General features: G+C 33.1%; 1 protein-coding gene across 1 annotated transcript; it reads right to left on the bottom strand.

Annotated features, from left to right (window-relative positions):
* Window positions 1-2378: 2378 nt before the first annotated feature.
* LOC141671481 (obg-like ATPase 1) lies at window positions 2379-10338 on the bottom strand. Its single transcript, XM_074477756.1, has 12 exons — window positions 10138-10338; window positions 8240-8407; window positions 7886-8009; window positions 6980-7071; window positions 5881-5979; window positions 5276-5389; window positions 4831-4895; window positions 3990-4106; window positions 3799-3874; window positions 3454-3546; window positions 3003-3053; window positions 2379-2748 (listed from the first exon to the last, which is right to left on the bottom strand). Exons 1-12 carry the CDS (start codon window positions 10216-10218, stop codon window positions 2650-2652), a joined length of 1179 nt encoding a protein of 392 aa, XP_074333857.1. The 5' UTR covers window positions 10219-10338; the 3' UTR covers window positions 2379-2649.
* Window positions 10339-24751: the final 14413 nt, after the last annotated feature.

Here is a 24751-nt window from a genome sequence, read left to right as displayed (position 1 = left end):
ATAATAGTAGTAATAATTAGATCATCTCCTACTTATCACACTATTCTGATTGAAAAATGTTACTATAGATAACTATATATCTATAACGTCATTTTGATTCTTGGCACATTTAACTTAGACTTAAATAAAATAAGAGGTATTTGCAAAATGCATCCCCGTGATTTGGCCAAAATGCATTTTTTTACCTATATTTTAGATAACTGTACTTTGCATCCTCTTACTATTTCGGCGCGACAAATTGCACCTTTTTCGTTAAATTTGTTAAAATTCTCAGGGGCATTTTAGGAAATTAAAATATTTAATTATAATTAGATCATTATTTAAGTTTTTTGACCCTCTAAATGATATTTTTCGAAAAAAATTAAAGAACGGAAGTTGTAGAGAATAAAAAGATCTTCTCGAAATAAAAAGGTTCAAAATTGAAATATTTTTTTTATAATTGTTTTTAATAAATTCAATAAGTATATGTTTTTTTTAATTTTGGCTTCGTAAATTTTTTGATAATTTTGAATGTTATTGTTTTGAAAATATTTTTTCGTTCTTTATAATTTTCGTTCTTTAAATTTTTTCGAAAAGTATCATTTAGAGGGTCAAAAAACTTAAATAATGATCTAATTATAATTAAATATTTTAATTTCCTAAAATACCCCTGAGAATTTTAACAAATTTAACGAAAATGGTGCAATTTGTCGCGCCGAAATAGTAAGGGGATGCAAAGTGCAGTTATCTAAAGTATATGTAAAAAAATGCATTTTGGCCAAATCACGGGGATGCAATTTGCAAATAACTCATAAAACAATTACTAATGGATATTTATTATTAACCTAACATTTTAACTATTGTTATTCAATATATTAATTTTATAAATCAACTAAATATATCTTAATTACTTCTAATAATATAATATACTTTACAACAATTTATTAAAAATATTAAATATGTTCAAATTTAATATAAAAATTTGTATTTCTATCCGGAATTTATGAAAAACCCGGGGTTTTATCCGAATTTTTTCAAATTCGAGTTTTTTAAGATTTTAGGTTGGGCTCGATTTTCAAGAAAAAAGGAGGCCTGTGTAAGACAATTGGGGCGGGCAAAACCGAGCCGGGCTTTTCCCGGATCGGAGTTTTTAGGCTTTTTTTTCAAGATCAGATTTCGTGTGTCGGACTAATTACTTTTTCAATTTAAACAAAATAAATACGCCGTCCCCGGTACCCCAAATTACTCGGTCCCTTTTACCTTTGCATCATAGTTTTTTTAACTTTCTTTTCTAAATCAAAAACTGATAATAATTGGTAAAACAATCAATTTTGTTAACTTAATATACGCACAAAAAGCAGAAATTATGATTAATTAAATACACACAAAATATAAAAATTCTACAAAAAAAATACTTTAAAATTCAATTTATAGCATGAATAGTTAGCTTATTAAATTACTTTTAGTGTTTTAGGGAATCAAAAAACACTTCTGTAGCATTATTTTGTAGTAAATTTCCTAATTCTAATTTATAAACTCAAATAGGGAAGTTAATTATTTAAGAAACGAATAGTTATACATGTACTAAATTACTAATATCTAATATTTTATAAATTTTAAGGAATGTGGTATGAACAAACAATTCCAATAGATCTTTCAAACAAACTTTTAAATCAAAATATAAAAAGTATATCAAAAAATCAAGCTCCAACAAGGCTCCTAGTGGTTCTTAAAATTCTTAAAATTCTTAAAAATCTTAAAAATCTCTTCTCTCTACTCTCTTTTAGGAGCAAGAGACACTAGATAGCTCTTAATTTATTTTATTAATATAAAATTCACATTTACGTATATCATTTCAAACATTTGTCATGCACAATTTAAATATGAATAAAATAGAACTTAAAAGGAAAAATAAAAAATATTAATGGAGTTGACATAAAAATCTGTCATAACTTCTCAAAATCACATTGTTTATATTATATTTAAGTGTCTGCTAAAAAGACTGTTGGAGATGCTCTGATACTCTTATCTCAAATGAACAGGTTCTCTAATTTTGCTGAGAATGAAAATTAAAATACAATACTAAAGTATCCGACAGTATAATTGGCAATAACAGAGGATTACACCATACAACCTTGACCTAGGAATCCATCCAACCCACAAACTCCAATACATGGCCTCAACAAGTGCTTAGGCAAGCAACCGGTCGCCCCATTCCCGAAGTGTACACAGATAACTATGCTGTCAAAGTTTCTAACCATGACTGGATACCATGAAAACTTGTGCATGAACTAATACAATCTGTAACAAACTAACTTAGACGAGACGAGCATTTTTAGAGCACAAGGTAAGGAAAGCAGGTGACATAGCGAGGTATGGGGGATTTGGGATTTGTAGACTCAAACCAAACATGCTCTGCATAGATTCTCAGTTTCACATAAACTGGACATTTCTCAGCTTAATAAATCATACTTGGGAAATGAAAGTAGACTACAAAAAAAATCTGCTAGACTATGTTCTTAAATTTAACATCATCCAGGCATGACTGAGCTTAGTAAGAAAGTCAGATATAACAAGCAAATGTATCTGATACAAAACATATTTAGCCTTCTCATAGGAATTATACGGTAATGGTAATTTCAATCTTTCATTTTCAGTGATGATGGTTTCTCACTTTTTCCCACCACTAGTCACATTGAACTTGAAAAAGATGATGTCTCCATCTTGGACCACATACATCTTCCCTTCTTGTCTATACTTCCCAGCAGCCTGGAATGCAAAGAATTATGTTATGCAAAATTTCATAAAGAATGATCGAGGACGTGTGGGTGGAAGGTATAATGTAAGTATCACATTAACATTTATTCTTTCGTAAAATAATTCTAATAAAAGCAGCAAAAGATATATGAATTAATCCAGCCGTAAATTAATATTTTACCAGTAACTTTTACCAAGTGATATCTCGGATTTTTCAATGTTAAATGTCTTTTTTCGGATGCAGTATAAATCACAAGAAAAGATACCTTCACTGCCGCTTCACTACCAAGTTCTTTAAGATCGTCGAATTTCATAACCTGCCAACAGTTACCACATGTAGTCAGCAATGTAACATATGGTCATAACTTAATACTTGCGTACTTCTGTACAGAATTTGCTATGTTCTTCAAGATTAAAATAAGATCCACTTAAAAAAATAATATTGCTATGTTCTTCAAGACTAAAATAAAATCCACTTTAAAAAATGATATTTGGCAGATGATGATGATGCTCCAAAAACTGTTGCAAAAGAATTATAAACAAGAAGTTCTACGGTGGGAAAGAGACTTCAATCAAAGGGCAATGTCAGAATGTTACTCTGGTCTTTGGCAAATGCTATGAAGCAAGAACATAAATTTGAATTATCTTCATGTCACATCTCTTATTTCAGTTAAATTCAGATTCACAAAGAAAATCACACAAACACAACCATTTTACCTCAGCACATATAAAACCTCTCTCGAAATCTGTATGAATTGTTCCTGCAGCCTGAGGTGCCTTTGATAGACGCCGAATTTGCCAGCACTTTACCTGGAAAGATATTAATCATTTTCATTGTCATCATCCAATGAATAGATACAGTTGAGATTATATGAAACGCAAGAGAACTTGTCAATGTAAGTAATGGTCCGGTAAATCATTTACTAAATATCATTTGATAGAAACATTCAATTTGGTAGTATTTGCAAGAACGAAAACCAAAATATCAAATGCAAATATTTAACACAACAATTAATAAAATAAATTTCAAAATATCTGAACAATTATGGAGAGATGTCATACCTCATCGGGACCTGCTGTAAAAAAGTATATGAGATTGATAGCTGAGAATCCAGTCTTAATGATCTTTGGGAGCGCGCTGTATTCCAAATTGATGTCAATTTGACAATTCACAATCACGTTTATGGCTATTCCAATATTAAAATTCACAAGCCACTATAAATTCTCAATAGCGAGCAGCATGCTGAACTAACCTTTGCAACTCTTTCTCCTCACAGTATTTTGCAGCTTCATCTGCAGGCATATCAGCAAGATTCCTCTCTAGCACACAACTGAAAGGAATCAAACTTCCACCCCCATGCTCCTGCACCCTAAATTATTTACACAAAGAAGTTGTAACCGGACAGAAACCAGTATCAAACTAATTAAATATTTTTGTCCACCACAAGGACCTTATAATTTGATAGAACATGGTGATAACAAAAGTATAGAGAATCTGTTTAGACCGAGTTTCTATGTACATCCAAGGGATTCCACTCTCTCTCATAGTAACAATCCAAGCTTAAATATATTTACCAGGGAATCTTCTAATCTCAAGTCGTATTAAAGTTTAATATCTACAGATTGACACTCAGAAAACAAAATTAATTTAGCTTGACAACTAACACTTCTCCAAACACCTAACACAATCACATGAAAGATGAGATATAAGCAAAGTATTTATCCTATACATATATTATGAATGGCTGCTAAAAAAATAAGCCTAAACCTCGCACTGTGACAAACAAAACAAAATCATTTTTCAGAAGCGTTCTACCAAAAATTCATCTAAAATCAACGAAAACCAAACATCTTGGCCTTGTTCCCAATCAGTGGTCCCCGAGAAATAACAAAACAAGCCCACATCAGGATAGCAAGAAACTGTTATTCCTGCTACAAAATATGGGCCAACAAAAGAGGAAAATGTTTTCTATTCAATTCGATACTTTCTAATAACTTGTATTTATTGTAGAATAATAGTTAAACAGGTGAGTGACACATTGTAAAAGAGCACAACCATAATTGAAGAATTGTATGCCAAGAAATTAGACATACCAAGTATGAATCTTCGGAAGAAATTTGTTTTTCTTTCTCTGATAATCTCTCTCATTCATGTTTACCTGCAAATTAACTAGATTATTTTTGTTTGTGTGATCATAGAAAAGCAATAAAGCAAATTAGAACAAGAAATAATTTTTTTGAAATAACTTTAAATGATCTTGACGATTTTATTAGATAAGTGATTATCAGCTAATAAAAACTTCCAATACTGGCCTACTTGACATGCCTAATGCTTGCCAAAGCTATCATATATAAGTCTATATTCACGATACGTGTATACCAGAGTACAAAGGTAAACTATCAGCAAGCAGTATATACATAAGTCTACAGTAACAAAACATCTATACCAAACACAAACTATTAGCTAATCTGTATATATGAGCAACAACTCCAGCTCACTGCTAAAGTTACTCAGGTAATCTGGCAATAGAGAACTCACCAAGTAAACAACAGGTTTCGCAGTGAGCAACTGAAAAGTATTCAATATCTCTATTTCAGCCGCTTTCCATTCTCCTATTCTCACATCCTTTCCCTGATCAAGCCAGGCTTTGACCTGAAATATTATCGAATTCAAAATTTTAAGCTAAATCTGCATAATATAATCGAATAACATAAATCTGAACTAAATTAATGATTGATTATTGTTACAGAAATATCACTTGTATACACATCACGAAGTTGGGGGTTGGATTGCCGTGTTATAGATCTTAGCAGAGAAAGTACATAATAACTTAATAAAATGATGAGTAAATAATATTAAAGAGAAAGAATATGTCTGTACCGAGTTAACTAAACTGTACAAGTCAGATTTATCAGAAAGATAAAATTGCTTAAATATGACAATCATGAAGTAAAAGTACTATCACAGTAACATATCTAAAACTCAAATCGCAGATAATTCCAAAAACTTGTTAACTAAACATATGCTACCTATACGTAAATTAAACTTTTACAATAACAGAATAAAATCATTAGGACCATACGAAAAATAAATTATTAGGCATGTCACTAATAAACATTTTGACGAATGTCAGTTCTACATACCTTGACACACAACTCATGCTCTATCTTTAATTGCTTGTCATTGCTCCTCTTCATGCTCTTCTCAACATCCTCTATAGTTCTTGCCATGAACTCGAGATCCTAAGTTGCAAAAATAAGAAAATGTCAGGATCAACTTTTACATATGGAACACAAATGATATTCACAAGTATTTGAAAAAAAAAATCAATTAAGGATCCGGTATAACAATTTTAACAGATAGGTCGAAAATAAGTGCTTTGAGTCAACAAAGGTCGCCTGATGGAAATTTCAATTATCAAACTACCCTTTTCCGAAACAATAGAACAGTTTTAAAAAACAATTGTTAGAAGTGGGTCTGGACACAAGATTGGACCTTGTTTTGAGAGCATGCTATTGATTTAGATAAAAAATCTGGATGTAAGATCCATGTGAAATGAAAGTTTACGGCCCTGTTTGGTTAATTTTATATTCAGAAACAAAGAGCTGATCTTCCAAAAATAATACCTACCTAGTTAGTATGTGCCGAGATTCTATAAATGAAAAACAAAGAAAGCATTCTAATAAACACAAAATAAATCCTAACATCTTTATGAACATACACTTTTTGCCCAATATGAATGGTAATTCAGATTGAACTAGTCAGCAAAAATGTGGCAGTCAACTTAAATGGTTAAATTACAACCTAATTGTAATTTATGAATTAAAGAAAAAAAAATTAATATTTAATGCATAGTTACTCATCCTATAGATTTTTCTCACTCTTGTGTAATATCCAGTATCAAATTGTAGGTACTAATTAAAGTAAATAATATTAAAATAATTTTGCAATTAATTAAATTGAAACAGTACACACATTGATAATTTTGAAGGAAACAATTCTACTGTTTTGAAAAAGAGCTTGTTTCTGATAATTTAATCACCATAACTAATTCCTGACAACATCCATTAGTCTTTAAATAACATAAAAAGACCCATAGCACAATAACCGTTATAGAATATTTTCTTGTGTACTTCGGGCCATCTATAACAGGCTTCTGGGTAGAGCTTTATTTGGAAAAAAAACTAACTAGCACGTAACAAGTAAATGTAAGCATCAAAGTTTCTGACAATACAAACATACCTTGAGGCGCAGCTCTTCACTTATAGTCTCTAGATCCCTCACGGGATCCACAGTGTCATCAACATGGGTAATTTCAGGATCATCAAAAGCACCTAATACAAAAGTAACATAAATGTAGAGAAAAATACCAATTAGAAGCAGGGGTAAAAATTTGGCAAGTAGCCCAACTATAAGATTTATATAATTTTAATTATAGTTTTGTCAGTCTACCAATTTCCCTAATTGATCACCTCTTCTTTTCTTCCTTTTAGGTTACAATGCTGTTCTGTATCCACAGAAAAATTATTATCATTGTTCAGATTCCATATATCCATGTCATTTATGCAATAAATTATCTTTTACTTTTTACATATGCAGCTTCATTTGCACGATATATATCTTATTCATCGAGAGAAAATTAAGTAACCCAGTATAACAGTGTTGGCATAACGGCAATCAGTTAATTAAAGGGAGAACCAAAAGAGGAAAACCAAACACAAGAAGTGAGTTTCTACACGTGCAATTATCATACCTGAACAGAAATAACTAGATAATTATAACAATTGCATGCTACTTGTGAAAGCACAAACTCAAAAACAAAAAGGAACATAGAGTAATGTTGCTCATTAAAGTGAAGAGTGATTAAAAGAAGTTTGCATCTATTTTAAACCGATATCAGGCATGTAACTGGATAAATAACATATTCTAATTCGTATTGACCTGACAAAAGATACACTTGACGATTTCTGAATAATACTTTATTTATTACATACCTGATCCAGTCCACATCTTTCAATGCTTATTCTTTCAGATATGATCGTGAAGATATATAATTCTAACTGAAGGTCAATTAATAAAAAGGTTGGAATTATTTACATATTCCAAGTAGTGGCTAAAAGGGTAATGCTAAGAAAATAGCAATCTTACGTAAGACATGGAAAATGCCATCAACTGCACGGATGTGAGACAAAAAATTGTTTCCAAGTCCTTGACCTTCATGAGCACCTTTAACCAGTCCAGCAATATCATGGATTTCTAGAAAAGCAGCTACCTGACCAAACAAAAAAAAGTTAATTCAATGACCACATGGAACCTCTGCTACAATTACAGGCTAATAACACAGCTGACAAATAGGAATCTTGTTTGCATTTGAAAATTTTATTTGGTTGATTGGTTACAATCAAATCAAATGTAATTCAAATTCATCAACTAAACCATGATATATCATTGCATTACTGTATTTACATATTGCATTACATAATGCGCATTAAAATCACAAACCTCACTCTTTGGCTTAAACATTTGGCAAAGCCATTCAAAACGCTCATCTGGAATGTAAACTCGTGCCTCATTGGGTTCTATTGTACAGAAAGGGTAGTTCTCTGCTGGTAATGACAATTTTGTGAGCGTGTTAAAAAGAGTAGATTTGCCAACATTTGGCATTCCAACCTGAAATTCAAGCAAAATGATCACGACTCACAATTAACTTAAAAGAGCAATCAAGAAATAATGGATGATTATTACTACACATTAATAAGTCCAAATAGAATACGAGTTAGCATTGAAAGGAACCATGATAATTTGCTCAAATTTAATTAATATTAGTGTAACATTATCCGCAACGTTTTAGGGAACTAACTGCAATTCTTATGAAACTGGAAAATAAACCTAGTTGCCAGCTAAAATAATACTGATATCTGTACTGCCATTCAATTCAATCTAGTCAAAAAATCTAATCACACACATTTTCTTCAGCATTTTTTGTTCTATTAAGTGCAGCAAGTCATTGGTATCACATACTGAATTTTGGAAGGATATTCAATGTGTTAAAACTTAACAGTAATAAACTTTCCGGTTGAAAAGAAAATTCATTAAGTTACTCATGTTTCCAGAAACTACTAGTATTAGCAAAAAATTTCTGCAATGCCTTTATCAACTTCGAAATCCATAATTTTGGGGGGAAATTTATATAAATTGGCATACAGTCACATGATTTTATCTTCTTCCAATTTTCATTGATTAAGTATTGCAATAAAAATCAGAGACTATAATCATCACATATGCGTATCTAACTGACAAATCAAGAAATTTTAGATGTAACAGACAATCGACAGTTCCTTAGTAAAGCAAAGACTCCGAGTATTCTGCAAAAATCCAGATTGTTAAAACTTTATGTTCCTTTCAATATTAACAGCTACCAAGTTAAAGCAAAACTTTTTTTCATCAAAACTGAACCTTAAATAAAATAACAAGATTACAAACATCAATATCACCATGATAGGCATAGAAAAACATATGGCTATGAAACTGGGTTGGTCCAGAAGATGGTGAAATAATTGTTCAAATTCCATATATTAATTATGAGTCCAGTTTAGTATCAAATTTTTCATTTCAACATCAAATATCTTAAAAGTATAAATTGCATATGTTATCTGTTACATAAACACAGATCATAGCTAAATTATTTTATATAAAAATCAAACAGACTATTGAAGTTTTATGTTCGTTTCAACAGCCACCGAATACGAATAAGATTCCGAAACTAGTCTTGCATATCCCATAGCAACATTTAATTAAAAAAAAATGAGATTACAAACTTCAGCCAAAAATAAAAAAACACACATACACATCTAGCTCTAAACTATGTCACCAGCAACCAAATAAAATTATTGTCCAAATCTCCTAGATTAGTACAACCGAACAAGTGAAGAAAACAATGCATTCCAATCTTCACAGTTCACAGTTCACACAGTCACTTAGTTACAACGAGTAGAATCACATATATATAGCTATATAACCGAGCCAGTTATTGTAACTGAATTGAAATAATCGTTCGAGTTTCATATTAAACTAAATCAAAAGCGAACAAAGCCCGCGGTCGCAATCACTTCAGTCCACACAATTAAAGTCACAAATCTAGCTATAAGGCTACTGATTGTGTTACTTACAGTAATTGAATTAAAATGATAGTTGGAATCACTTATATATCTAAATCTATAAAATACACACAAATAAATCTACACATATTTAATCAAAACGAATTCATTTCAATCATACAAAGACATTTATATATGTAGAAATGTGCGAGACTGAGATGTGCACGACGGAGAGAGAGGGAGGAAGGGAGGGAGAGAGGGAGGGAAGGAGGGAGATAGAGAGAGAGAGAGAGAGGAGCATACGATTCCAATTTTGAGATGAGATGAGAAGCGACCGAGAATCGGCTTCTCGACAGGTGCAGATTTAGCTGCTTTAGGAGGCATCTTCAGATGATATTCAACGAAAATGAGATTTGAGAGAGAGAGAACTTCACTAGGGTTTTGGTGTTTGTGTTGATTAGCGTTGGGCTGGGGGTGAAGCTGAGTCTGACTCGACACAGACTCAATGTATTTATACCCGCTCATTTTTTAGGCCATCTATCGAAAAATTTATCTAATTAGTTTTCCTAAAACAAAGTATGATTATGAGCTCGGAGTTTCCAAATACCATAATCGAAAATTTTTATATTAGTGTCGTTTAAAATTATATTTATCGAAACTTTTTACATGATTTAATCGCACAAATGTTAAAATATATTTAAGTTATAAATTTTAAATAATTTAAATATTAATAAAATTAATATTTTAATTATTTTTGAGTTATTAATTTAATTTGTATTTAAAAATTTCACTTAATTGTGTAGTAAATGAAATTTATATTTGATTATTGGTACCTAAGTTTCATATTCACCTCCCCGTGGGTATCAAGAATCCATTCTTGGTGGGTTTTGTTAAGTAAGATTGAAAGTGTACATATAACTCAATAATACTGGTTTGGATAACTCAATACGGAACAAAGAATTTTGAATTAATCTATGTTTCACTAGAATTAGTACAAACTGTTTATTGGGCATATATACAATGGTTTTGGTAGCTACAGTGAAAAAGACATCAAGAGAGATTCGTATAAAATTCATTAATATGTTCAGGCAACAGAATAATAAAATTGTAGTCATTCGAAACAGTTATTGAGATCAGTGTGAAGACCTCAAGAATTCTTAGTGAAGTTGTTTATATATGGTAAAAGACTTGACAATAATTTGAGAAGATATAGTACGAAGGCCCTATGAATCAGACCATTGCACTAGGTGTCAGTGATTCGTGAAAGGAAACTGAGTATTATCATTAGGAAAATTGTCAAGTGAGAATTCGTATCGGGTAATAAAGGTTTTATGGTTCATACAAAAACTCAAGAAAGAAGACTTGAAGATAGGACAACTGTGGGATTGTAGTGTTCTACAGAAATTAAGTCGAAGTGATCACTACCTTGTAGGGGTCACCATGATCGGTACATTGATTATCAGAAGCAACATCTTGGAAATATAATTCAAATTATTAGTACAAGAACTGGTCTTGACTTGATACGAGCCTCAGGGAATAAACTAAGGCAAATATCAATACATTTTGTTGAAATAATATATTATTTATTTAAGGTAATGAGGCAGATCTTATTGGACGTGATTGATTATTCTTAATCACCAATTTATGATTTTGTTCAACATGAAGAAAAGTTCAAAGAAAATTCTAGAACTTGGTAAATGTGTGCTCCATATACATCTATACTAAGTTAATATAATTGGAGTAAAAAGTTGCAGTATTTTATCAATTTTTCTTTTCTCGGTAATTTTTTCACCATACATAATGATCCTAGAACATATTTTAAATAAAGTGCAGCTACATGTTCAGATACTCTTAAAATCCCAAAATCTTATATTAGTCCAAATTTTCAGCTATAGGTAGATAAATTAGTTTCTAGTAATCAAATCTATCTTTTAGATTTTCTCATAAAATATAAGGATCCTAGACTTCTGGGTAGAGGTGGCCAAATAAACGGGACGGACGTGCCGTGCCGGTTTTCAAGATGGGCCAGGCTGCCTAACTCATGATTCGTGAATGGCACGTCTGACTATAAGGGTCGTGCCGGGTTCAGGCCGAATCACGAAACCCGAGCTTGCGTATAGCTTGCTATTTATACTAGTTACACGAGTCATACTTGCAAAAAGCAAAAGTGCAAAAATAATCGGCGCGGTTGGATGGATGCGGGTTGACGCAGGTTCAATAAAGTTGACCTTATTTTTTGTGCTTTTATCTTGTTATTTTTTTGGGATAATATATTTTGGTGTTGTAATTTCACTTTAGTGACGCTGAAATTTTTTAAAAGTTAACTTAAAGATTATTATTGATTTGTTGTTATTAGTGCGAATTTTAGTTTCTTTTTTATTTTATACACTTCATGTTGTGTAGAATTTTTGTTTTAATTTAGCTCGACAACTTTTCACTTGTTTAGTTAAATGATAGCATTTTTTCTAGTATCATGTTGTTATTAGTGCTAGTAACATGTACAGTAGAAATGTTTTTTTTTGTATTGCAAAATGCTAATAATCAAGGAACTTACATTAGTTTCAGTTTTGTTTTTCTAATATATTTTTTATCAATAACTTTGGTACTGTTCCCTATGCATTGACATACAGAAGTCGTCAGATACTACCATAGGTTATGCAGGTTGGCGTGGGTTGGAGGAGTCAGATTGACGTGCCGAACCGGTTTGAACGTGTCATACGGTCTCATATCGTACCATTTTTCCGATCTGTGCCGTGTCGAATCGATCCGCAAATTGGATATATTGGACCCGTATTTGTCTCGTTACTAGAGGTGAGCAGAAAAAACCAAAACCGAAAATACGGATAAACCAAACCGAAAAAAAACAAACCGCTAAAAAACCCGAAGAAAATCGAACCAACAAAAACTGAATTAGCGGAGCGGTTTCGGTTCCGATTTTCAATCAAAACTGAACCGAAATTAATCGCACTGATATTATATATATATTATGTATATACACATGTATATATTATCATAACTCGGTTCTAATATCTTATTAGTTAAATATTTACTTAACATTAGTATAATTGTATAGTACAATACCATAAATTAATTAAGATTAATATGTAAATACTCTTAAATCATAATTTTTTTAATATTTATATAATCAATTTTATCATATGTTTTGATATATACTCTTTTTTTCATTTTTGTGAACATATATATTTATCATTTTTTTATCGTAGGTAACCCGCAGCCACTACCCTTCGGGTGCGCACTAGGTAAACCCTACGGGCTCACGCAATAGCCTGCAAATCACGTGAATCAAGGTAAACCGCATTTAAGCGACAGGCTCTGACTCAGGAGGCATAATCATAAATTCTCCTTCCGTGGGATTCGAACATGTGACCAAAAGAATACTTTTCCCTCTTTAACCAACTGAGTCAACCCTTACGGACTATTTTTTATCATATTTCGTATCTATTATTTATGATAATATGAATTATACATTCAAAAAATAACTTTATGAAATATATCAATTTTATTTAACGAATTCTAAAGTGATAAATATTTGGTGATTAATGTAATATTATCATTTAACTTTATGTTATTTTTTATCCATCACATTATCAACAAAAAATTGTACAAATAAAAAAATGTACAAAAACCGAATAAAAATCAAAACCGATGAATGGTTAACCGAAACCGAAAACCGTTTTAAATGGTTTGGGGCGGTTAATAGCAATCAATCGAACCGTACCACTTATATTGGTTTTGTTATGAAATGAATAACACAGAGGGGGGCGAATGTGTTTTACTGTTTTTGAACTTTTCTTGAATGTTTATGGTTGAACAAAGTAAATTAATTCTTGCAGTGAAATGTGTTCATGCAGAATTTAAACTTGCAGAAATATAAAGAACACGGATCTTCAAAACTCACTTAATTTTATATTAAAATTAAGACTGTTTTGCTACAAAATTTATAGGCTCTTTGTTGATAAAGAGCTTAGCTTCTCCTTGAGAGTGTTACAAGAAATTTGATCTAAATTGTTACAACTGACTAAAGGACCAGTGTTAACTTTATAACTTAGTTAACTGTTGGTTTACACAGTGGATAATAAAACATGCTATTAGCTTTTCTAAACTATCACTTGTCATTTCTATTTATAAAAAAGCAGATCTTCCATTTCTGGCTTAGCATATCTTTAGCATCTCGTGTTCACTTTAATCTTACTCTGTCAGTTAATCTTTGCCATTGATCTTGCACATTCTTCAAGCTGCTTTTTGTAGACTTGTCAACCCAGCTGTTGGATTGTATTTTGATTGTTTATCTTGGATACTCAATTGATCTGCAATTTTGTACTTTGAGATTGTACCTCGAGATCTCTAGTTTAGGTTTATAAAACACTTGACATCTCAATAAGTATATTGAATTATCGAGCTCTCTAGTATTCTATATTTAGTTTGGCTTGTAGAGGTCTTCAATTCTCTATAAGAGATTTTAGGCTTGTCGAGATCTCTAGTATTCACATCTTCACTTTGACTTATCGATAACTCTTAGTTCTCTAGTGACTTCTTGACTTGTCGATATCTCAGAGTTCTCTAGTGAATTTTGACTTGTCGATATCTCTGAGTTCTCTAGTGGAACTTGACTTATCGATAACCCAGAGTTCTCTACTGAATATAGACTTGTCGATAACTCTGAGTTCTCTAGTGAAGTAATGACTTGTCGATATCTCCAATATTCAATTCTTCAATTTGGCTTGTCGATATCTTCCTGAGTTCTCTAGTAGCTATCCTGACTTCTCGATAAGCCATTCTGGAGTTCTCAAATGACTTCTCTATAACATTAAATCTGTGACTTGTAGAGATCTTGACCTATATTATTTTTTTCCAAACAGATTTATTCAACTCCAAGCTTCTTCAAAATTCTTCTGAGGCATGATCTTCTTGATCTTCTTCCAGATAGAATCCTTAGGCTTGATACTGTTTCAGGAAAAAGACTCCAGCCTGCTCCTTTGCATTTTTCAGACTTTAAGTGTTACAAGTACAAATTATAAATTAAGATAACAATACAACTTTAGGGTTGGACCCAAGTTTAACTGATTACCAAAAATAACAGTTCATTAATCTCATCCTTAGATCAGATTTCCATCTGGCTTGCTTCATACTTTGATTAGAGACACTAATGATATTGTTATCTTTAGTGATCTTTGACATCATCACGTATATATTACGATCTCCCCCAACTTGTTCATTATGGAATTATGCACAAGTTCTGATTGATGATGTCAAAAACTCTAGCTAAATGCAGAATTCAATATTCCCATCTGGTCTTCTTTTGTGAGTTGCATTTAGATTTATTCTTCTCTCCCCCTATGAAGAATAGAATTTTATTATCTGGCAACATCCATCAGCTATTTTGGCATTTAGACATATTCTCCCCCTTTTTGACATTATCTCCAGGTAGAAAGATCCAGCTAGATGTACATTGTTCAAGATGCTGTCATTGTCCATTTAGAACACAGTCTGTAGCTTCAAGCTTCAGTGAGATCTGTGGTGATGAGTTTCTCAAGTAGAATAGGAGTTTAACTTAGGTCTGCAGAAGAAGTCTGTTAGTAATAAAAGTTCTAAACTCTCTGTTCTTTTGACTAAATAGTCCCACTACTTCTCACTGCACTAGTCTCATGACTTTTGAGAGTCAGAGTTTCCTCACAAGGATTAATAAATCCAGACACTCATCTGCCTCTCCTTTTTCCAGGAAGGATCATGCCTCTCTTATTTTCTGTTTTTCTCTCAATCTTTTCTCTCATTCTCACATGAAAGGCTTAATTTGTTGTTTGACTTACAGAAATAAGAGGTGGTTAAGAAGAGTTGTCTGTGATCATATGATTAGGGGTAATCCATATAGGTCTAATCATACTCATTTCATCAAAAGCGTGAATACCAGTTTGAGATTGTGAGGTGAATGAGTCATTAGAAACAGCCGTGACTAGGGTCACGGTTTAGCTCACAGATTGCTCTGTGGTTTTGACAGCATGTTGTCCTCCACTTATAGTGGGAATCTCCAATTGAATTGGAGGGAATTTGACTGGGTTACTGCCATGTGCACCAGCCTCAAACCCTTGTGTGTCTTGCAACACACTAGCATTTAAATGTGCTATACTTGCCTTTCTCATGACATTGTCATAGGTAAGTGTACGTCTAGATTTGACTGTTAAGGCAGCTTCTGCTAGAGTTATGAGGGGAGTTGTTCCTTTTTGAGGAACCTCCAATTGAATTGGAGAGAATTTAGATAGCTCCCCCTAAGGAGTACTATCCTCAAACCTTTCAGTCTATGAAGACTGTTTTGCACGTGAAGGTGCATTAGAGATATTCATGGAAAAACTGATGAATTTCCATGTTTGTGGAGGTTTCTTTTCTCAAACAACAAAACAATTGAAGAACATTTTGAGGATTCTGTCCTTTTATAAAACAGGTTTCTTTTGAGAGTCACCTGGGTGGGATTGTGTTTGAGTTTGTGTTTGTGTTATCGTGACTGGGTGAACTGTAGTTTGATTCTTAAATGTTGTAGCTACATTTTAGCACAAATACCTGTTGATTGATTATCTGTATTTCCTGTTGTTGTCTGAATAGATTGTGTTGGACCTGTAATGCATTGAACATATTTATCTTTTTGGAGTTTTAATTAGACATATGCATTGAGATATATAGTTGCGAGCACTATGACAGGAAGGATAATAATCAAATGAGTTGTAAACACAAGACAATCATGACATAAACAACAAGCAACAAAAACAAATTGATAGAGAAGAAGAGAATTTTCATTAATAATAAAAAAAACATAGTATATTAAGATATAGATTACACCAAGTGAATCCTAATCCTAACTACTCTAGTTTTGGCTTCTTCTTCTCGGCCTCTATCCTCCTTGCCCGGCGCTGGTAAGCTCTGGACATGGTTTGTGCAAGAGAGATGATCCTCTCCTGCAACTCCAAAGTAGCAAGGCGTTACTGCTCAGCCACCCTGTCACGTCTCTCCGGCTCCAGAGAGACTTCTCCCTCAAAGAAAAGGAAGTTTATCTGATCGTCCCACGAGAGTTCGTCAAAGACATCAAGTGGAACACCAAAGGGGCTGCAAACAACCCCTTGATACGGACACAAAGTCTGATAGGGTCAAAGTAAACCTTGTTGTCATCCAAGTGATGAACGGGTTGATAAACTCCATTGAAAAGCTTGTAGAAGACTGGGGCATCCATTGGAGAGAGAGGTGAATATGAAGTGAGTTTTGAGATTAGGGTGTTTGATGAGAAAGAAAGTAGTAATGAATAATGAAGAGTGAAAGGTTTGATTTTATAGAGGGAGAAAAGAGAGAAATTAAGAGACTCTTGAATTGCCCGGTTAATAAGTGTAATAATCACACAAGCATACTTTACGAGAAACTAGACAGTTAGAAATGACTAGTTACTATTTCACATGCAAGTACTCAAGAATCTTAGTTCACTTTCTAGGATAACTATTTCCCATACAAATAAACAAGTACTCCTTACACAAAAAGTGACCCCTCCTATCAGCAAAGTATTACACTAGCTAACTCATCAAAAAAAATATTGATAAGGAATCATTCAAAACACATAATTAGCATATAATCAAATAAATTTAACTATTATCAGCATTCTCAAAACATCACATATAATGTACTAGTCTACTTACATTAGACTAACATATTCCACATTAAAAAAAACATAAGCAAGTAAATGTGTCAATAAGTCTGAGTAAATATAGACAAAATATGTCAAAAGTATTTTGCTGAACATATTTTATGAATTAAATTATTTCAGTTTTTCATACTTTTTGCTTCTTTTGAACTGTTATTTATGGAATTCATATATTTAGAATATGAAATAATAAATATTCAGTTTGCTTAGAATTTTGAGAAATTCCAAGATAAAATATGTATTCGAGAAGTTTGGGTATTTATAGTAAAAGTAAATGATTTGTTGAGAACTCAAAAATAGACATTTCGAGTTAGTCTATCGAGAAGTCATTTTGAGAAAAGAAGTACATATCGAGAAGTCATTTTAAATTACTCTTGTAGAGAACTCAAACTTGACTTATCGAGATGTCAAATAAATACCCAGTTTGTCCAAGAAGAGGACTGAACTAATTCTAACTTTTATTTGAATAAATTCACAATAAGGTTAGAGTAGATTTTCAAAAGTATTATACCGAAATAATTTAATAATTTAAATTATCTCAGTTCTGAATTATTGATAAGTCAAAATTTGTACTTGTAGAGAACTCTGTGAATAAACACTACTAGAGAACTCTACAAGGACTTTATCGATAAGTCATTTTTAAGCCTATCGAGAAGTCACTCGAGAAGTCAATAAATTGACTTATCGAGGACTCACTCGAGAAGTCCTAAAATGACTTGTCGAGAAGTCAATTTATACTTATCGAGAACTCAGTTCTCTATATACTTTTGGTTTATGTAATTCTGCCTTGTGTTAATTTTACATATTAAGAATGTAAATTAACAACTGAGCAGTTTACTTAGAATTTGAAAAACTCCAAGTAGAATTTGAATTTGAAATACAAATATGCAGAGATTTCTGAAATATTTATAATTCATACTTCAGTTAACTTCCAATAAAATCAAATTACTATTGATTTACTAGAGATTAGTCTACTGCAAAACATTAGCTGAGTTCTTGCCTTATGATGAAGAATTGAGCATTCCAATTTCACCTACGAGTCTAGTAAAAGTTTCTTCATCCAAAGGTTTAGTAAAAATGTTAGCCAATTATTTGTCTGTTGGTACAAAAATGAGCTCAATAGTACCATTTGTAGCATGCTCTCTAATAAAATGGTACCTAACATCAATGTGCTTTGTCCTGGAATGATTAACTGAATTAGCTGTTAGATATGAATAAAACACAAAGAGGGGGTGAATGTGTTTTGGCTTAAATGTTTACTTTTTGATCGACTTTGGGTTTAGCAGTTGGTTGTTATCAATGATTTTATAGAATAGATGTTAAACATAAATAACAATGCAAATATGTAAAATAAAGATCTTCAAAACTCACTTAATTTTATATTAAAAATCAAGCAGTGTTTTGCTACAAAATCTTTAAGTTCTTGGTTTAGAACTTAGCTTCTTTCTTGAGAGAGAATACAATTTCTAATCTGAATTCTTACAAATGACTAAGGACCAGTGTTAACTTTATAACTCAGTTAACTACTAGTTTACACAGTGTGTAATAAGACATGCTATTAGTTTTTCTAAACTGTCACTTGTCATTTCTATTTATAGAAAAAAACAGATCTTCCATTTCTGGCTTAGCATATCTTTAGCATCTCGTGTTCACTTTAGTCTTCCTTTGTCAGTTAATCTTTACCATTAATCTTGCACATCTCTCAAGCTGCTTTCTATAGACTTGTCAATTCAGCTGTGTGAATTGTTTGTTGATATGCAACCTTGGATATTGAACTGTTCTGCAATTCTATACTTAGAGAAATTTCTTCACTTCGAGATCTCCAATTAAGCTGTAGAGAACTCGACATCTCGATAGGCATGTTGGCTTGTCGATATCTCTGAAACTTCATTGTTGACTTGACTTATCGACAACTATGAGTTCTCCAGTGAATTTTGGTTTATCGATAACTCAGAGTTCTCTAATGGACTTTGGCTGATCGATAACTCAGAGTTCTCTAATGAATGTATACTTGTCGATATCTCTGAGTTCTCGAATGGGTATTTGACTTGTCGATATCTCCAATAGCATTTCCTGAGTTCTCGATAGACAATTCCTGTGTTCTCGAAAGGTCTTTCTGAGTTCTCGATAGGTCTTTCTGAGTTCTCGAATGACTTCTCTATAACACTAACTGTGACTTGTAGAGATCTTGACTTAGAATGCTTTTCACCAAATAGAATTATTCAACTCCAAGCTTCTTCATAATTCTTCTGAGGCATGACCTTCTTGATCTTCTTCTAGATATAATTCTTAGGCTTGACACTGTTTAGGGAAAAATGCTCTAGTATGCTCCATTTACATTTTACAGACATTAAGTGTTACAAGTATAAATTACAGATTAAGGTTACAATACAACTTACTTAGGGTTGGCCCCAAGCTTAACTGATTTCTAATGACATTGTCAGCATCAGTAATCTTTGATATCATCTATTATATAACTGATTGTTAATGACATTGTCAGCATCAGTAATCTTTGACATCATCTATTATATAACTGATTGCTAATGACATTGTCAGCATCAGTAATCTTTGACATCATCCATTATATATTACATTAGCTACTATAGATATAGCACTAGTATTGTCACACATAATGAGAATTTTGTGTAACACTAGGCCATAATCCATTAGCTGATTTCTAATCCAAAGCACTTGAGCACAACAACTTCCTGCAACTATGTATTCAGCTCCAGCTGTAGAAGTTTATACAGATTATTGTTTCTTGTTATACCAGGATACAAGTCTTTATCCAAGAAATTGACAGCTTCCACTGGTACTCTTTCTGTCAACCCTGCATCCAGCAAAATTTGCATCTGTGTAACCAACGGCTACAAAACCAGTTCCCTTAGGATACCATAGTCCCAAGTTTGGAGTTCCCTTCAAGTATCTGAAAATCCTCTTTACAACCATCAAATGTGATTCTTTTGGATTGGCTTGAAATTTTGCAGATAAACATGTTGCAAACATGATGTCTGGTCTACTTGTTGTTAAATAAAGCAATGATCCAATCATCCCTCTATAGCTTGAGATAACTACACCCTTGCCCTTCTTATCTTCATCCAACTTAGTAGCAGTAGACATAGGTGTAAATGCAGGTGAACAATAAAGCATTCTAAACTTTTCAATAGATCCTTGACATATTTAGTTTGGATGATGAAGATACCATCACTTATTTGATTGACTTGAAGTCCAATAAAGTAACTTAGATCCCCCATCATACTCATTTCATATTCACTTTGCATAAGCTTGGAGAATCTTTGGCAAAGCTTCTCATTATTAGAATCAAAGATGATATCATCCACATAAATCTGAACAAGGATCATATCTTCACGATATTTCTTGTAAAAGAGAGTCTTGTCTATGGTTTCTCTAATAAAACCATGCTTCAGTAGGAAATCTGATAGTGTGTCATACCAAGCTCTAGGTGCCTGTTTTAGTCCATATAGAGCCTTGAGTAACTTGTACACGAAATTTGGAAATTTTGGCTCTTCAAAGACAGGTGGATGTTGCACATACACTTCTTCAAGCTCATCATTCAAAAAGACACTTTTGACATCCATTTGATACACTTTGAAGTTTGAATGTGCAGCAAATGCTAGGAAAATTCTTATATCTTCAAGTCTTGCAACTGGAGAAAAAGTTTCATCATAATCAATTCCTTCTTCTTGTGAGTAGCCTTTTGCAACTAACCTTGCTTTGATTCTAGTAACTATACCATATTCATCCATCTTCTTCCTAAACACCCATTTTGTTCCAATGATGCTTCTATTCTTTGGTGCAGGAACTAATTCCCAGACTTTGCTTCTTTCAAACTGATTCAGTTTTTCCTGCATGGCAGATATCCAGTCAGAACAAACCTAATGCATGAATGCAACTACGTGAATGCAACTAAATGATAATGCAATCGATCCCCTAAGAATAACCATAACCAAATGAATAAGCCAATGCCTCTAAGAATACAATAACTTGAAACAGAGTTCGAATAAATCCCACAAACCAACTCACAAACCAGAAACGCGCGAGTGTGGATGCTTAACAGATATACTCTCGATACCAGCTCAATAACCATAACTTATCTATCATCGAAATAATCAAAAGTTTATAAACAGAATAGACAATAAACGCATTATGACTCACAACACCTCCTTTCTACTAGAGTTATACAAGGATTCACGCTATTATTGAACACATAGCAAAGATGCTTATTTGACCGTACAATGAATGAAGTCCCAAAAGAGTTATGCAATAATACCCATATAGCGAGCGTTAGGTTAGCGGATCACAGACTATAAAAGCATTAGGTCACTAGGCACAAAGTCCCCTAGAACTTAATAACTCGATTATTAAAGAGCTCACTCTTGATCAATTATGCATAAACACATACTTTTTTTCTTTTTTTTTTCTTTTTTTTTCAATAATTTCTGAATGAGTACGTTTCGCTCTGTCTCATTCAACCCTAGACTACTCATAAAAATATGAGGCGGCTACTAGCCATTTGAAGCCTAGCCTTACAACAACTAGCAATGAAATCCAAGTTTTTCTCCAGATAAAAAAAATCAGTGTTTTTACGTCATTACGAGAATATCACAAATTCTAAATATAACCAAGTGATTAAATCTCAACAACAAACAAGTATGATCATGATCTAGATCAAAAGCAACCCTATAAGACTTTGTGAAAATATTTGTTTTTGGCATGCAAATCAATTCATTAAGACTTAAACATCCCTCTATTCGTCATCACCACACTGAAATGAACATCAACTTATCAAATATCATAGTTCATCTTAAGGGATCATGCTAAATATGCATGTAAATGCAACTATATGAAATCACATAAAAATAAATAAATATGTCCTAAATGAACAATCATGCAAAAATATGAATGAACTACAACTAAACATGCAATATGAATCTATATGAATCTATATAGACACACACACTACTAATCCTTACATTATCACCCCCAAACTTAAAATTTTCAATGTTCTCATTGAAGGTAATAATAAGGATTTCAGGTATACCTAATTAGCGGGAGAATCACCCTCATCGGGTGGAGGATCAGGTGTCCAATCAACCTCGCCACCAGTATCTCGGACAACAGTACCGAAAGCGTGTGTCAAATCTTCAGTAAAACGATGGTGAATGTCGTGCATGGCCTCCATATACCTAGTCACTCGCCTGTACTGCTTATCACCAAGACCAAACCTATCAACTGTCTGTGGCGCATGAGAAGAACCCTCTGTAGGTACTGGAAGATCCGTCCAGCCACTCTCTACATCATCAAAAATATATCCTAACCCCTTATCATGGGGTGCACCTAAGAATAAATAACTCAAGTGATCTGGTAGTGGGTGAAGCTTAAGTGTGGAAACATCTTCAATAGATGGCTCGAGACGGTCTTGAGAAAATTTCAGCTCTGCTAACCCAAGAGAATCGAATGGCATATCTAACTTCCTCTTCCACGGAGGTGCATTCAAAACCTGGAGTTGCTCTACTTTAAAGCACTCCTCTTTAGCTGTGGGTAACTTTATTTCCTTGAACACATTAAAAGTGACCTTTTGATCATAAACCTTCATCGAAAGCTCTCCTTTTTGCACATCGATCATAGTTCGGCCTGTAGCCAAGAATGGTCTTCCCAAGATGAAGGGAATCTTCTTACCTTCCTCGAAATCAAGAATTATAAAGTCAGCAGGGAAGAAGAGTTTATCCACCTTGACCAAGACATCCTCCACTATACCTCGTAGATAAGCGATGGAACGGTCAGCTAGTTGCAATGACATGTATGTTGGTTTCAGATCAGGCAGACCAAGCTTCTTGAAGATAGATAAGGGCATCAGATTGATGCTAGCTACTAAATCACATAAACACTTGTCGAATGACAAGTTTCCGATGGTGCAAGGAATAGTGAAGCTTCCAGGATCTTTAAGCTTCGGAGGCAACTTCTGTTGCAGCACAACACTGCATTCCTCCGTTAGAGTAACAGTCTCTAAGTCATCGAGCTTCATTTTCCGAGAGAGAATACCTTTCATAAACCTCGCATAGCTAGGCATCTGTTCAAGAGCTTCAGCGAAAGGTATGTTGAAATGAAGTTTCTTGAACACCTCCAAAAACTTCTCAAACTGCTTATCCGGCTTTTTCTTCTACAGCCTCTTAGGAAAAGGAGGTGGAGGATAGATCTGTTTCTCCCTTGTATTACCCTCAGGAGGAGTGTGTTCCACAGTAGTCTTCCTTGGTTCCACCTCTACTTCCTTCTGCACATCTTCTTCAGCCAAAACTTCAGATTCTAGAACTTGAGACTTTTCAGGCTCTTCGTCTTGCTGAATTTTGGGGCTTGCAACCTTTCCAGACCTTAAGGTGATGGCGTTCACCTGTTCTTCAACTTCCCTCTTGCCTGGATTGGCTTCTGTATCACTAGGAAGCATTCCTGGTGGCCGATTCAATAAGGCATTAGCAATTTGCCCTATTTGGTTCTCCAGATTCTTGATAGAAATAGCCCGACTTTAACATATAAGTGCCTGGTTTTTGCACATAAGCTGTAACTCCTCCAATTCAGATTTTTCATTCGAAGATAGACCTGCATCATGATTTTGTTGTTGAATTTGGAGTTGTTGTTTTTGAAAGGAATATGTCCTAAGTCCAATCGTGTATTAGGATTTAGGAATAACTTTTATGTAATCTGTTTTGATTTCATTGATATTAATAAAGACTTGTTTTATTTTTATTATGGACTCTATCTATTTAAGTGTTTAAATAAGATATACCATAGTTTAGAGTAAAGCTTTTTATGGATTATGATGAGATCATAATAGTGAGACCTAAAAAGATGATAACTCTAAACTTAAATAGTTCCTGGTCATAGGATTACTAATTGGTAATTAATAATCTGCAAAGATCGGTACATACTATGCTTGCTTCATTATGAAGGATGTCTGTTCTCATAGACATTTGTGTGGTGACACTATAGCTAGTATGTAGGTGCTTATTATAGAATAAGTTCACTGAACATGACTCGCCCAGCTGAACAACTGATGGAGTTCACTCACGTGTCAGCAGTTGTTCGCTTAGTGATAGTTGTACAAGTATCCTTAGACTTGAGGTCATCATAGTCATCTTGTGTACACTGAACTATGCTTTGGTTTAGTTCTTAGTCTCCAGGGACAACTATTAGGGCTCTTCTGGG

The sequence above is a fragment of the Apium graveolens genome, chromosome 7 (assembly GCF_009905375.1).
Source record: "Apium graveolens cultivar Ventura chromosome 7, ASM990537v1, whole genome shotgun sequence".
Classification (NCBI taxonomy): Eukaryota; Viridiplantae; Streptophyta; class Magnoliopsida; order Apiales; family Apiaceae; genus Apium; species Apium graveolens.
Note: the sequence above shows the minus strand (reverse complement) of the source record. Positions and strands in the feature narration are given on the sequence as shown.

Coding starts and splice junctions, on each gene's coding strand:
- LOC141671481 (XM_074477756.1), bottom strand. CDS start 10,218: ATGCCTCCTAAAGCAGCTAAATCTGCACCTGTCGAGAAGCCGATTCTC. Junction 8,408..10,137: donor CTCATCTCAAAATTGGAATC/GTATGCTCCTCT, acceptor CTTGAATTTCAG/GTTGGAATGCCAAATGTTGG. Junction 5,390..5,880: donor AGCATGAGTTGTGTGTCAAG/GTATGTAGAACT, acceptor ATAATATTTCAG/GTCAAAGCCTGGCTTGATCA.